The sequence below is a fragment of the Eretmochelys imbricata genome, chromosome 11, assembly GCF_965152235.1.
Source record: "Eretmochelys imbricata isolate rEreImb1 chromosome 11, rEreImb1.hap1, whole genome shotgun sequence".
NCBI lineage: Eukaryota > Metazoa > Chordata > Testudines > Cheloniidae > Eretmochelys > Eretmochelys imbricata.
This window is the reverse complement of record NC_135582.1, coordinates 56,336,248-56,350,888: the sequence shown is the minus strand read 5'-3', so window position 1 is coordinate 56,350,888 and position 14,641 is coordinate 56,336,248. Positions and strand designations below refer to the sequence as shown.

General features: G+C 38.7%; 1 protein-coding gene across 1 annotated transcript in view; it reads left to right on the top strand.

The window, feature by feature from the left end:
- The window catches only part of HECW2 (HECT, C2 and WW domain containing E3 ubiquitin protein ligase 2), a 171,624-nt gene extending 157,851 nt beyond the window's left edge, over positions 1-13,773 (top strand). The window contains exons 23-28 of the mRNA XM_077830363.1: positions 1,411-1,540; positions 1,980-2,126; positions 2,841-2,955; positions 3,914-3,999; positions 5,604-5,716; positions 12,141-13,773. Coding sequence (XP_077686489.1) covers positions 1,411-1,540; positions 1,980-2,126; positions 2,841-2,955; positions 3,914-3,999; positions 5,604-5,716; positions 12,141-12,252 — 703 coding nt within the window. The 3' untranslated portion in view covers positions 12,253-13,773. The remainder of the gene's footprint in view (positions 1-1,410; positions 1,541-1,979; positions 2,127-2,840; positions 2,956-3,913; positions 4,000-5,603; positions 5,717-12,140) is intronic.
- The last annotated feature ends 868 nt before the right edge of the window (positions 13,774-14,641 follow it).

Sequence of the window (14,641 nt, the reverse complement as noted above, 5' to 3'; positions counted from 1 at the left end):
CTTCACAAACAGTGGGCCTGATTCATGATCCCCTCATGGCCTTGCCAGCAGAAAGACACTACAAAGTAGCTTTATGGATACCCCTGCTCATGCACTCCCTCCTGGGTCTGCAGCTCCACAGAAGGTGTCTGAACCAGCTCTGCACATATCTTTGCAGGAGGCACTGGTACACAGGGCATTCCCAGGTCAGCAAGGGGAATGTTGTCCCAGCCATTCTGCACTGCTGTTAAGGGCCATTGCTGCAGGATGCAAGTTAAGGTAACCCTTAGCCCAAGACCGCTCCCGGTACCCGGTAGCTAGAGAAGATGCATGCCATCTTCCCTGTGTGCCTGTACCAGCCCTAGAGTGGGCACAAGAATAAATTCCCCTGGTGGAGTAGCATCTTATTCTCTGAGTGATCCTAAATGTAAGGCTGTTCACAGGTTAAGATTCTGCTTCAAGTGAACAAGGCTGACAGAATCTGATCCCGTAATAATAATTATGATTGTTGACTGACTTCTTGTGGGGATCATGGAAATGGTAAGGAGGTGCTTGAATGAGGAGAGGGCAGTTCGCTCACAAACCAAATTTGGAAGGGCGTATCATGTTTAAGGGCTTTATGGCAAAATCACCCAGGCTGGCATTACTGGCAAAGTGGAGAGAGCAGGACGTGACAGATTAAGACCATCCTCCCTATTGCAGAGGTTAGTTACTACTAATAAAGAGGTCCTATTTCTTTTATGAGGTGAATTACATATCCCATATTGATGGATCTTTACTCCTAAGTATTACAGGTTTCAGAGTAGCAGCCGTGTTTGTCTGTATTCGTAAAAAGAACAGGAGTACTTGTGACACCTTAGAGACTAACAAATTTATTAGAGCATAAGCTTTTGTGGGTTACAGCATGGAACATGTATGTTCCATTCTATGCATCCGATGAAGTGGGCTGTAGCTCACGAAAGCTTATGCTCAAATAAATTTGTTAGTCTCTAAGGTGCCACAAATACTCCTGTTCTTTTTAAGTATTACAAGAATTAGCATTTTTTGTAATCCATGGTCAAAATAAGGGTATTAGTAATTGAAATATGGTGCAAGTGGCTAGAATTCGAAATAAAGTGAAATTTACAAGCAAAAGGTCTTTAAAATGGAAATTCAGGGTTTTGTAGTTTAACAACAAAGAGATGAGAGTTACGCAAGTAGTTGCTATTATCATTGCTAGGCAAATACAGAGATTCAGAATAGTTTCTACTAACTTGACTTCAGAACGTCAGCACAAAGGAATCCAGTAACCACTGTTCTTTGTTCTGTTGATTTCTCTGAGCTCCCTTTATTCTCAGTTTGTTTTGTAGGGCTGTCCTGTCTCAGCTCTGTTAATGAGCACGCACTACTGCTGTCAGCTATATTTGTATATTTTCTTCTTGTTTATGTTAGACTCTGTGACCTGAGTGACTTGGAATACCTTGATGAGGAGTTCCACCAGAGTTTGCAGTGGATGAAAGACAACGATATACATGATATCCTAGATCTCACATTCACTGTAAATGAAGAAGTTTTTGGGCAGGTGTGCAAGATTGCTACTTTCCTTTCCTTTCCTCTTTATATTCTGTTGTTAGGTAACTGTTTCTTTGGACTGAAAAATGATGTCATTCCCAGCTGATTTGAGTTGATTAATAAAAATCTTGGTTGATATGAACAATCGAAAAACCTATAGAGAGATTGTCATTCGTTACCTACCAATGCAATACCTAAAGAATGCAGAAGTTGGTTTGTATCTCTTATTTTGAAGCTGCTTGTTCTTACTTTGTACTTGACATGATCTGGTGAAAACAGGGATTTCAGTTTCATGTCATCTGTCTGATTTTATGTACTCCAGTCTGTTAAACCAATCTGTGCTTGGCCTAGGATATTGGGGAATTAGCGCTACGTATTTAACAAAAAGCTTGAGTTTATAATATATTCTTGTTGTATTTATATTATTTTGGTTATGGTTTTCCTCTAAGATCACTGAACGGGAACTGAAACCAGGGGGTGCCAACATCCCAGTCACAGAGAAGAACAAGAAAGAATACATAGAGAGAATGGTGAAATGGAGAATTGAGAGAGGGGTTGTGCAGCAAACAGAAAGTCTAGTTCGAGGTTTCTACGAGGTGAGAAATCCTACTCAACTGTAGTTCCCATATGTATATTATGTAGCATTCTCCATACTTGCCTTTCTAATACACCCAACCATGCAGTATTTAGAAAACATAGGTTAAAATCAGGAGTGAGAGTTATATGTATTCTACAGTGGACCTAATGTATTTCATAATAATCAAATGTCGTCTTATATATGTGGAGGTCACTTGTTGGAGGTCATTGAGTCAACTAACATGACTATATTCTAAAGAAATGGAAAACATTTTTACCACTATTTGCATTAGCAGCAGTGCAAACTCAGATAATAAGGAGAGTTGAACTCAGGAAGGAATTTTTTACTCCATGTCCAGCATTACACAATTGGCTGAGGATATTTCAAGATGTTTTCCTTTACATTTTCCACCTTGAACATGGACCTTGAATATATTGACCCTTATTGCCCTGGAAGTATTTCTGTATTATTTTTCTAATAATTTTCCTTCTAAATACTAAGAGCTTCTAATGAAACTGAATGTAGCTACAGTATGAAACCCAGTGGAAGAATAGTCCACATATTTGCATCTTTTGAAAAATCTTTTAACCTTAAACCTCCCCGTTCATTGAACAAGCCAGAACATTACTTGAAAAATGATACAGCATTAGTAACTGCGGAGTCTGTTTAGTAGGAGGCAAAAATAACACAAACAATGAAGGCAGGTTTCTATGTATTCTATTTCCTTTCACAGGTTGTTGATGCTAGGCTGGTGTCTGTATTTGATGCAAGAGAATTGGAACTGGTTATTGCTGGCACAGCAGAAATTGACTTAAGTGACTGGAGAAACAACACAGAGTATAGAGGAGGTGACATTGATTTTTTTTTTTCCTAGTCAAAGTTAGCTCTGGTACTGCATGAGTGAACCTGGAAGTACCCTTTGTCTAAGATTTTGCTAAACCTATTCTATGAAATATGTCAATTCAATAAGTGTTGGAGCCCATTTAAACTAATTTTGGAATGTCTTTATTTTCCTGGTTAGCTTTTGAATTAGGAGCAGACATTTTAGTTGATAAAAGGAGTAAGATCCCAAACGGCAAGAGCATGTTTGTATTTTGAATTTACAGAGAGGTTGATGGCATCTGAAAGTGAGTAGGCAAACCTTTGACATAAAGGTGTTCTCAGAGTTCATTTACAGCAGCAGGTAAAGATTCATGTTATATCTGACTCCAAACCCCTCTCACATTCCCATTACGCTCAGTCTTTCTCCTTGCTCTTACATTCAACTATTCTGATTTTTCTCCTGCCTGACTGCATAAAGAGAGTGGTAAGGCAGAAAACTTTAGTAAGGACCACTTCACTTCCATTTCCAAAGGCTATCTGGAACTGGTAGTGAGCCTATCCGAGTGCAGTCCGGCTTCAGTTCCATCAAGAAAAATGAGATGACAGCTGTTTTGAGTGAGGTGGCTGCAGTTGCTACTGGTATCATGAGCAGCTTTTAAAAAAAAACAAAAACGTAATGTCACAAGAATTGGCAACTCGGATGATTGGCTTGCTAATGGTTTAAGTGTTCGCAAAAGGGAAACTGAATGTCTGCCTTTAATTTGGAGCAATGTGCAATGACCCTGATAAGAGCCCTGGTTTAGTCTCACTTGCTGTCTTTTGCTGATATTTGATTATAAATATGGAGGCTAAGACTGTAACTAAGACTGAGCTGGGGAAGGCCATTAATGATTAATATTTCACATGTGTGTTCTCCTGCACTTCTGTAGCACTTAATATTAAAAGAATCAAAGGTAATGTGGCTTTTTGTTGCTGTTCTAACAGGTTACCATGACAATCACATTGTAATTCGGTGGTTCTGGGCTGCTGTAGAAAGATTCAACAATGAACAACGGCTAAGGCTATTACAGGTGAGAAATCAGTAGATTTGTATAAAAATATATACCACCATTTCACATTAAATGTTAAACTACTTCATCAGTTTCGGATAATGAAACCTTCAGACAGTGTGATATCAGGACACGGGAATGGCCTGGTAACTCAGCAGTCTCCAGATGCTTGCTGTAAATAATTGAAATGTCAAAGCTAACTAAAAACAAAAGTCCCCTTGATAGAAAGTTACCAAACAGTATGAGTGTTGGGTGGTGGTGATTTTTATTATTTGACTAAAAAAATCCTCAAAATTTGCATTCCAAGGAAAGGAAAAGAAACATGATCATATTTACCTTTGAAGATTATTCAGAGGAAGAGTTAGGGAGGACTTGGCTGAGGTGTTCAAAATTATTAAAATGATATTGAAAACTGATCCAGTCCCCCATTATTATCCTTTTATATAACAGGAAAACAAGAGGTCTTCACTTAGTTGATAGCCAGTAAATTAAGAACAAATAAATAGAAACACTGCTTCACACAGTGTGTCCACTGATGGACAGGTTCATTTACCTGATGGATTCAACAACACTGAAGGCAGTAGAGGAATTTTAATGCATGTGGGTTTTTCACAGAGTTACATGTAATCAAATACAGGTACTTCTAGCACACCAAATTCTTTAGAAGAGGCCATATCTGATTTTATCTGGGTTTGCCACATAGTTGCACTAGTTTAAAATCCATTGTTTTAAACATTTCAGAACTGGCATCTGATCATGTTAACTGTGTCACTAATATTCCTTTTTCCTGTTACAGCTGGCTCTTTGTAAATGCTATGTGGGAAACCTTACTGAAGTGTCACTTTTGATGCAGTACCATAGATGGCTGTGTAACTTTATCGCTAAGATTTCCCTTTGCGATTATAATACAGTGTAGGGATTCTGCAACTGCAGGTCAAAAATATTTTATATAGGTGTTTTATCACAGACCATTAAAAAATAAGTAGGCTCTATCTGTCACAAGAATCTCTCTTATTGATGGATGATTCTAGTCAAATCTGCTCTGTACAATGTCATAAGAAATTCTCACTGAAATCTATGGGAATTTTACCTAAATGAGAACTGTAGAATTTGTCTCTTAGCTTATATCAGTTAGTAAAGTTTGTAAAGTGCTTTGAAATCCAGCTGAATGAAAGGCACGACATAAATGTAACATATATGGTAATTTACTTATTAGTTAGTCCCTCTTAAACCTTATTAAGTGTATTTTATTTTCTCCCTCTTCCCTTTATTATTTATTAGCTTGATGATGCTAGTAATGTGACTTTAATTCTACACCGATTGTGCATCATAATTATTCTTATATACTGGCTGTCTATAAGTGAAATCTGTAACATAAATTAGTCTAGTAAGACCTCCCTCCTAGAATGCTAATCAAGAAATATGCCACTTTCCCTCCCCTACATTTTAAACAGGACTTTAATACTCCTGATTCCCCTTCAAATAAGGCCTGATCCTGCAAAGTCTTATACAAGAACAACTTGACTTAGTGGGAACGCTGCTGTGAGTAGTTACTTATGCATGAGCATTCACACAACCCTCAGGTTGTACATCTGTCATCCGTGTTGTTCTTTTTGTGTTGGTAGTTTGTTACAGGCACATCCAGCATACCTTATGAGGGGTTTGCATCTCTAAGAGGGAGCAATGGGCCAAGAAGATTCTGTGTAGAAAAATGGGGAAAAATCACTGCTCTTCCCAGGTAAAAGTGTGTGTATGTGTATGTTTTGGGTAGGGATGTTTTTTTTTTAATCTAAGTAAATTTTGAACTACTTGGATAGAGTTCAGTTCTCTGTGAGCCAGTCACAATAGATACATTGATATTCTCAACTACCCCTGCTGCTAACTATTGGGGTTATGCAGAAGCTGCTTGAGAAACAAACAGCTGTCATTGATTGACTGAGTAGGCTCTGCTGAAGGGGAAGTTCTGCTTCCTAGTTGTTCCAGAGTGTATGACATATCTTTCTTTCTTTGAATTGAAGAGGTTGTTTTCCTGCATGCTGGGAAAGACAAACTAATTGTGCTTAGGAGTCTGTACCTTAATTCAATTCTTTCTACTTTACCAGGTTTACAACTTCTCTTCTAAAATTTATAGAGTTTTTTGTTTGTCATGAAAGCAGGCATTGCTTCCCTAAAATAGTATCTATGATGTTCTCTGAAAGGTCAGTTATTGGTCATTGCCAGAAAATGGATATCAACTCTGGATTAAAGAGACCCAATGTATTTACAGTCTAGTTCAGTTCCCTAGGAGGTCCAGCATGATTTCAGCATTGTGTAGAAATCTTGCTGTGGTGATTTTTTGAATCAGAGGAAAGAGTGTGTTCTGAGGAGTGATTTGAAGAAGGAGAGAGAGAAGGCGGCAAAACACGATGTTAAGGGGGGGTGAAGATTGTAAAGAGAGCAAGTAGTAGAGAGGCTTGGGCCAAGTGAAACAAGTGAAAAGGAGAGTAGAAAGAAATGAGTTGGATGTAAGGAAAAGCTGAGTTGCACAAGGCCTCGAAGAGCTGAAGCCAGGGAAAGAATTCAAGATGGAAAGTGACATGATCAGAGTGGCAAGAGGAAAAAGTAAGGAAGGAATTGCTTTCCTCGTTTTTCCTTTTGTGATGCCAGGAAAAGAGCTGTGGTCTTAAATGATCTACAGTATCAAAGACTGATGACATATGAGCCAGGATCTGAAAAGTCATCTTGACTGAACTCTGTATTAACAAGAACTTCTCTACAGAGAGGTCAGTTTTGCAGATTAATACATTTGGGGAAGATTTCCCATCATCCAATTCTGTAGCATTTAGAGCAAGTTACACTGGTTGGAAATAGATACGTTACTAACTTTGATTATCTGATAGAAAGTCAAAGTATAAACAGTACTATGTAGTTGAAATGCACAGACCCAGTGTACAAGTTTGTGGAGTCAGTAGCTCGAACACAAAACCACCTTGTCAGTTAAGAGTATAAATGGGAGCCACGCAGCTGAAGGTCAAAGGTACATTAAGAGAATTCTAAGAGTTTATATTTCAAAACAATTACTGTAGTATCTTTTAGGGTCAAAAGGTATTCTGTGCATCAGCCACCTAAGCATGCCTCAGAGAATGATTGTTACTGAAATGAGAAATAGATTATGTTCCTATAGCATTTTAAAAATATAAACCGTTGCATTTTCTTGAATGAACCTGGACTTCAGCTGTGCTATTCCATTTTATACCAATACTTAAGTAGGAAAAGAGAATATTGTAGTTTTTGTATCTTCTAATATTCAGTCTCTAAGACCAACTTTAGGCAGTACTGAAATATTATTATTAAATAAAAGGTCCCAGTTAGGATGAGGGCACCATTCACTGGGCGCATTTCACACCTAAAGACAATTCCTGCCCCAAAAGGTTTGCAATCTAAGATCTCAGACCTGCTTAACTTCACTGTGCTGAGTCGTCCCATTAGCTTCAATGGGTGGCTACTGGTAATGAAGTTTAGCACATGTGTATATGTCACCAAGATCGGGACTTTAATAGCTAGATGTAAGTAGACCCAAAACATGTATTTGATAAGTGTGGCAGGATGCTGGCCTGGGAGGCACAAATAACTGGAAATCAGATTTTTCCAGGACTGATAATCTGGCTACTGTGAGGAGGAACATGACAAATTAATTCATTAAATTCCTTGCTGGACCTCTCATCTGTAAAAATAAATGTTTTAGGGGGGTATAGTGTTGATGATTTTTAAAGTAACTTAAAAACAGGAGAAAGAAAAATAAATTGTGAAAGCTCCATTTAAAATAGTGTTTTGGACCCATAAAAACCCACTAAAGCAGGGGAACTCAAAGGGAAGGCTCAAACTAACTGTCTATAAATATAACTTATGGAACCCACTTTACTCATTTATTGTGCATAGATACAGAGACTTGGGACCAAATTCACCTCTTAGGCAGCAGGATCCAACCTGGAACAGGGCCACGCTCCTGTAAGCTGCTCATTCTACCAGGGAAACCAGAGCCAGCGGGTACACACTACACAGGGAGAAGGGGCGGGACAAGCCAGGAGATTCAGCACCTCACTGAGAGAGTTTCTTGTGGCAGGGCTGCTGCGGAGCTCCAGCTGTAAAATAAAACTGCTTCACTTTGGAGAAAGAGAGTGGAGATATGTGCTGAGCGCCTTTACTAGTTCAGCCCAGTGGGTGAAGGGAGGGTGCCAGCTGCTTGCCTCTTTGCCCATGGCAATGAACATGGCCCTTGATCTTTAACTTTCAGTTCCGTTGCTTTGGAGACACTGGGCCACAACTTTACTACTGTTTTAAGATACTTTTACAAACATGAGAGCCAAATAACACAAGTTTATTTGTCGTGAGTCAGCCACTCCCAGTGCTCAAGACATGGTATCCTAATCCCATAGGAAATGCATGACTTACAGCATTCATCTCAAACTTAGCTCTGAGCAGAATGTAAACTGTGTTCACTTTTCTAACATCTCCAGTTCCTATGTGCAGAGTGGCTTCAGCCTAAGCCACACCAGCTTCAGAGGCTTTACTATGCAAACACTGAGTAGCACTGGCTATCTTAACAAAGACACTGAGTGGCAGACTTTCAGCAGGCTCCTAAAAGAGATCCTGCAGATGTGGATGAATTGTTGGACACCCACTGAAAATTTCACCCAGAGGCTCTTCGATGCCTAATGGTTCTAGGGTTTTGTATTAACCTAGGGATAAATTCTTTTACCCTCACTCTCAGTGATTAATATTTTTATTTTGTGAATAGTCCCACTGATTTCAATGGGACCACTTGTGGAGCCTGGTACTATTGGCAAAATCTGGCTCTCAAATTACAAATCAAGGGTTTTTTTGTTTTTGTTTGTTTGTTTGTTTTTAATTCATACCAGAGAGAAGAAATAAATGAATGAAAACATTTTATTGTAGCCATTCCCTTTTCTTGGCTCTGTAGAGCTGCGGAAGGCTAATACAGATAACAGACTGATTAGATGATTCCATAGCTTCCACAGTTCTGATCATGTTATAATCAGCCTTATTGAACCAGAAAAATGAAACTTCTGGACCTTGCATGTCAAGTTGCCTGGCTTTTATCACTGCCCTTTCCATCCTATGTTAGTGGTATGTGCATGCACTGAAAAAGTTAGTTATTTTTAGTTTAGTTTTGCCCCTGCTGTCCCTGTCACCAGCTTTACTTTCAGCTTGTTTATCTTATTGTATGTCAGGCTAAATCAGATATCACTAGTGGAACTCCTACTCTCTATTTCTTAAATGTTTAGAAGTTGGTAGTGTTAATTATATAGCAGCTAGTGATGATGAATATATAAACATTTGCACGCGAACAGCATTCTTCTGTTATTGCTAAGGTATTGGACTTTGGACTTAAAGTTAATTTGACTGTAATACTGTTTGAAATCCAGTGAAGGGGAAAGTGATTGAATGTCAAGACTCCAGGAACTAAGATACATTTACCTTTATCAGAAAATGTGAGAGCACAAAGATGAACATAGTATACAGTTAGCTTGAAATGTCCTGGGAAAACAGTATCCACAGTAAAATCACTCTCCTTGCAGAATGACAGAGTCCTTTGTCTGGTAGAAGAAGAGCACATTTCCTCAACAGGATCAGTATCTTTATTTTTAAAAATGAGTCTTCTCTCTAAAGAAAATGATCACATTTTCAATACCCTGACAAAATCATCCTCAAAAACTGAAAGAAGACCCAACTTATCTTCCTACTAATCAGTTAAACCAAGATGCAAGATTGTTAGCTTGCAATGAATCCCTTATTGATTCATGCGTTATGGTTTTTATAATTTGTGGTTGTACAACCCACATTATGCATGATGCATAATTCTAACAAGTGGATGTCTGTTTTAAAGAAACTCCTCTCCTTCCACACCCTTTGTGAGTTTATTAATCTTAAGAAGCAAGAGGAAATTCTTCTGCTGGTTGTGTGAGCAGCCAGAGGATCCAAGGAGGATTATTACAATGGTCCACATTCCCCTCCTGTGGGCCTGATAGAAAGAGAAGCTCTATGAAGTTTCTTTTATAATGTTTCCTCCAAATTCTCCTTCCAGAGGGTTAAGGAGGGGGAATCAGTTGAACCCACCCACCAGATGCAGGAGGTTAGGCCACCATGGATCTTCCGAGGTCTAAATTGAACCCAGAGAATTGGTGGATGTACAGGTTCATCTAACTACCTGACAGCACTGCTCTAATTGTAATCATACTGTCTTTTTCCCCCACCCCACCCCTTAACAGGGGTCTCCAACATGGAGGGACTCTGCAGGAAAGTTAGATCCTCTAAGCACACTTCCTGGATCCCACAGATAGCTTTCCACAATGTTCTGGGAAGAGAAAAGAGAACCACGGATTCTTCTGACCTGCTCCCTTTCCCAGCAGCCAAGGGTTGATCCCTCTAGTAGGGAGGGAGGGGGGAAATGAGCAGCCCCATAGAATACCATGGGGTGTGAACTCTACCTGCTGAAAAACGTTCTGACTGAGTTCTGTTAAGTCTACAATAATTGGATGGAGCAAAATACAGTATTTTTTCTACCACAGCAATACACCCGAAGTTTGGTCTGATGTTTAAAATGATAATCTGGCCCTGCATACTGTGTCTTTCCCAAAGTCTGATATTTTTATGACCCTATAATGCTGTTTGCTAATTCAGTGTTTCACCTTCACTGAGGGCTTGTAATGAACTCTTAGCTTCTGTGTTATAAACAAGCTAGAATGACTCACCTCTTCTCTTCATGTTCCAACCTGGTAGTTAGGATCTGATTGGCAGTTAAGATGATGGTCCCTGATTTGTTCATCTGGGGGCTGGGCACCCTCTTGTTTTGAGAAGGCTCACTGTAAATCCAGTGTAGCCATTCTGACTACTGCTGAATGGGGTATGTTGAATCAGGAGTCTCAGTTCTTGGTGGGGGGAGAGTTCCTGACATTATACACTTAAATTTATTATGCTGTGTGTTTTTTAAATGTTTGCTGTTCAAGTGGTGACAGGCAGGCCACTGCAGAAAAGGTTTCTGCTTGCCAACGGGAACAGGTTTAAACAACAGTGTGGTGTAATTGCAAAAGGAAAAAGTAAATGTAAAGAAAGTCCTGCCCCTTTAAGGGCCAAACCCAAATACAAAAGGACTTTTATCTTCCAAAGCGAAGGTCTAAAGGGTCAGTTAACTTTCAAAGAAGAAGAGGAAATGAAAAGTCCTTGGAGCTTTCACCTCAGAACCCCTCTCCCGAAAGATCCTACTTGCATTAGTCACTTGGAGCTGTGCCATTTATTTCAGTGGGAGCAGGACGGAATTACCCTGCTACTCAATAAATCCCTATATCAAATTCAGGCAACTCTGGTCCTTCCTCTAGTCAGAGGCTGGGGTCTCTAGGGGTCTCTTTTCACAATGTATGTAGAGATTGTGATAGGCAGATTATAGAAATGAGGGGGGAGGGGGGAGAATATATTCCTGTCCTGTCAAGAAAGCCAGAGTGTGTTTTGAGAATTATATACATACATTCATTTAACTACTAAATATATTTCTCTGTAATAGATTCCCAAGATCAGATCCTCGGCTGGTATAAATCAGTATACCTCCACTAACTTCAAGGCAGCTACACTGATTTACACCAGCTGAGGCTCTGGCCCAGAGAAATTATCAATGGAAAAGACCTAATTTGCTAACTAGTCTATCTCTTGTCAGTAGGACTATTCGCTATGTGTGTTTTCTAGTATTTCACTAACTCTATCTAATTTATGTGCATTCATTCTTCAGAAATAACTTCCTCATGATTACAGACCTAATATTCAAATATCACTAATTATTAATAGAAAATACTAATTTTAAAAGTATGTATTCTAAGCCAAATTTTCAAAACAAACTGCCTCAATTGTGCCCCTAAATTGCAAATTTTGTGTGTGCACATTTTACAGGCAAAATTTAGGCTACTACTTGTGATCCACATTAAGGGTCAGAATTTCAAAAATATCTTTGACAATTAATTCTTTTTTAACTTGAAAATAACAGTGTTCAGCAACACAATAATATTTCACAAAGCATGGTATTTTGAAAGGACCTTCTTGCACATCTGAATTTCCAGTTACTTTCATTTGAATTTCTGAATAACCATGGCTTATTTGCCACTTTTTTTTTGCAGGGCTCATACGTGTTTCAATCGTCTTGACCTTCCCCCTTACCCATCATTCTCCATGCTCTGTGAGAAACTGTTGACAGCTGTTGAAGAGACAAGTACCTTTGGACTTGAGTGATACGCAAACCATAGTGCCCAGCTCTTTGGACGTTTGTGGATCTGTCCTCTTAAGAACGAATGAACAGTTGTATTGGATTTCTTAGAGGAAAATGTTTTACAATACAATTCAAATAATGAGATTTCTATGAATGAGTAAATCTAGCTTCGGAAGCAGTTACAAGCATTGTGGTAGTGGCAGAGTACTCTACAGTAATACTGGAGTGTGCCTGGTGTGCAGGGAAAACCAACAGTCTTGCAATAAACAGTTTTTCTTGAGTGCCATGTTTGTTATGGCCCAAGCAAAGGATGTGACCATGCATGATCAGCAAGGTGGCTACTGCAAAATCTGACAAGTATCTTGAAACTGGATTTCACCAAAGTCCTTGAATGTAAAGTTCAAGTCAAAATGTGAAATCGTTCAGCCCGCCCCTAAATTCGCTAAAATCAAACTATGGAAATCTTTAAAAAAAAAAAAAAAAAAAAAAAAAAAAGTTTCCTAAAGAGAGGTTACTTTATGCCATATACTATAACAGAAAATCCATTACTTGCTATACCTAAGACTACGAGTGCCTGCATGGTGTGCACCATAGATTTCAGCTTCCTGGGGCAGAAGTGAATTTGAAGGAAACTCAGCAGTAAGGGATGTCAAAACAATGGCTTGCAATAAGGAGGTTTGTGAAAATGTATATGCAAGTGCTGCGTGTATGGCAAATGATGAGCTATTATAAGGAGAACTTAATAATGTCTGATTTTATGCTTTGTACTGCATGGAAACTGTTTTAAAAAATAAGTATCAATTTATCACAGCATATCAGGAAAAAGAAACTTACACAGTGACTTCTGTTTATTTTTATAGGTTCATTATGTTAAGTTCCTCAGAGTGTAAATAAGAAACTAGCAAACTAAATGCTATTTCTGTTCATTTCACTTTTCACGCATTTACAGACATTGTGCTAGTGTTTTATTCTTTAAGCACTCTCAAGGAAAAAAATGCCTTTTATTTTTATATGAGTAAGAAATTCCCAAAAATATTTTGCACTGAATGTACCAAAGTTGAAGGGACATTATGATCAGACTGACCGCAAACTGCATCACTCTTACAAGTATCTAGAAAATAGCTTCTTAAGAACCGAGCTTTCTTCACAGTGCCATGTCTATAGATATCAGGACTGTGCACATAAGTAATAATTTTGTAAAAATCACTACATGTGATATTGTAATATGCATTTATTTTAAATGCATTTGGTTCATTTTTCATCCATCAAATAACCTGTAAGGGATTGAGTGTAATACAGATGTTTCATATTTTCCCAGCAACTTTTATTTGTACAGCACCGTAAAACACACTAGCTTATTGGAGAAACCATGGGCGACACTTAAGAAGATGAACCTTTAATAGTAATGATTCCACTCTCCCTTGTCAGTGAACACCTCCAAGCTATAAACTGTTCGTAATGTTTTTCTAAGTTTGCATTTTCACTGAGTAGTTTTCTTGTCAATGTTAATTAAAATGAGGTCCTTTTCAATTGAATATCAAAAACTGAATGAATCCACCAATTTAATTATGCTTAATTTTGCTAAAGTGCACAGGCGTCACTTGAACCCATTCCCCATAAATTAGTTTTGCATCTGTGCACTTGTACAGCCATTGAGAAATACGACATACATCGTGCCAGAGTTCCAGAAAACTGCAACTGAATGTTGGATGGCAAGAAGAGAAATACAGCTCTTTGTGTTCTTTTTGATGGCACTCAAGCATTTCAAGACCTGCTTTGTGGAAGAACTAAGTTTGAGAGTAACCTCAGGATTCCCACTCTGGGGACTCTCATTGAGTAGGTGTCTCAGTGAGATGACATGCTTATTGTCCGTATTCATAACAATGGGAGCACCCATCCACTCAAGTGAACATTGGAATGGCAATAAAGATGCTGTCAGCAAAGACTACTTTTTCACCCTCCCCATGAGAAAGTAGATGCTGTTGTGGTGGTAGGAGCGGGGTGCTGGGTAAATTTAAATTTCCCCAGATCCCTCCCCCTCTCCATTCCCCAAACGATATAGGAAATAATGCCTGTGTTCAGATAACTGAGGAAACCCGACTGTCAAAAATAAAATGAAAATACCTTCTGACTTCACAAATAATGGGTTCCTCCTTAAAACAATGACATCTAGGAATCACACAAGTTTTCTTAAACTGCTCCTGGCTTGCACTAAGTGGCAAAGAAAAGTCAAGCTGTGTTATTCTGTTTTTACATCCAAGTTTATCAGTGTTTGCTAAGATATCACATTAATGGTCCAGGGTTTGCTAATGCATGTGTTGTATCAAAGAACTGATACACAGTAGATAAATTTACTTGTGAGCAGGTCATTTCAGCATGGCTCATGTTTCATGTGATCAAATTCATTAAGTA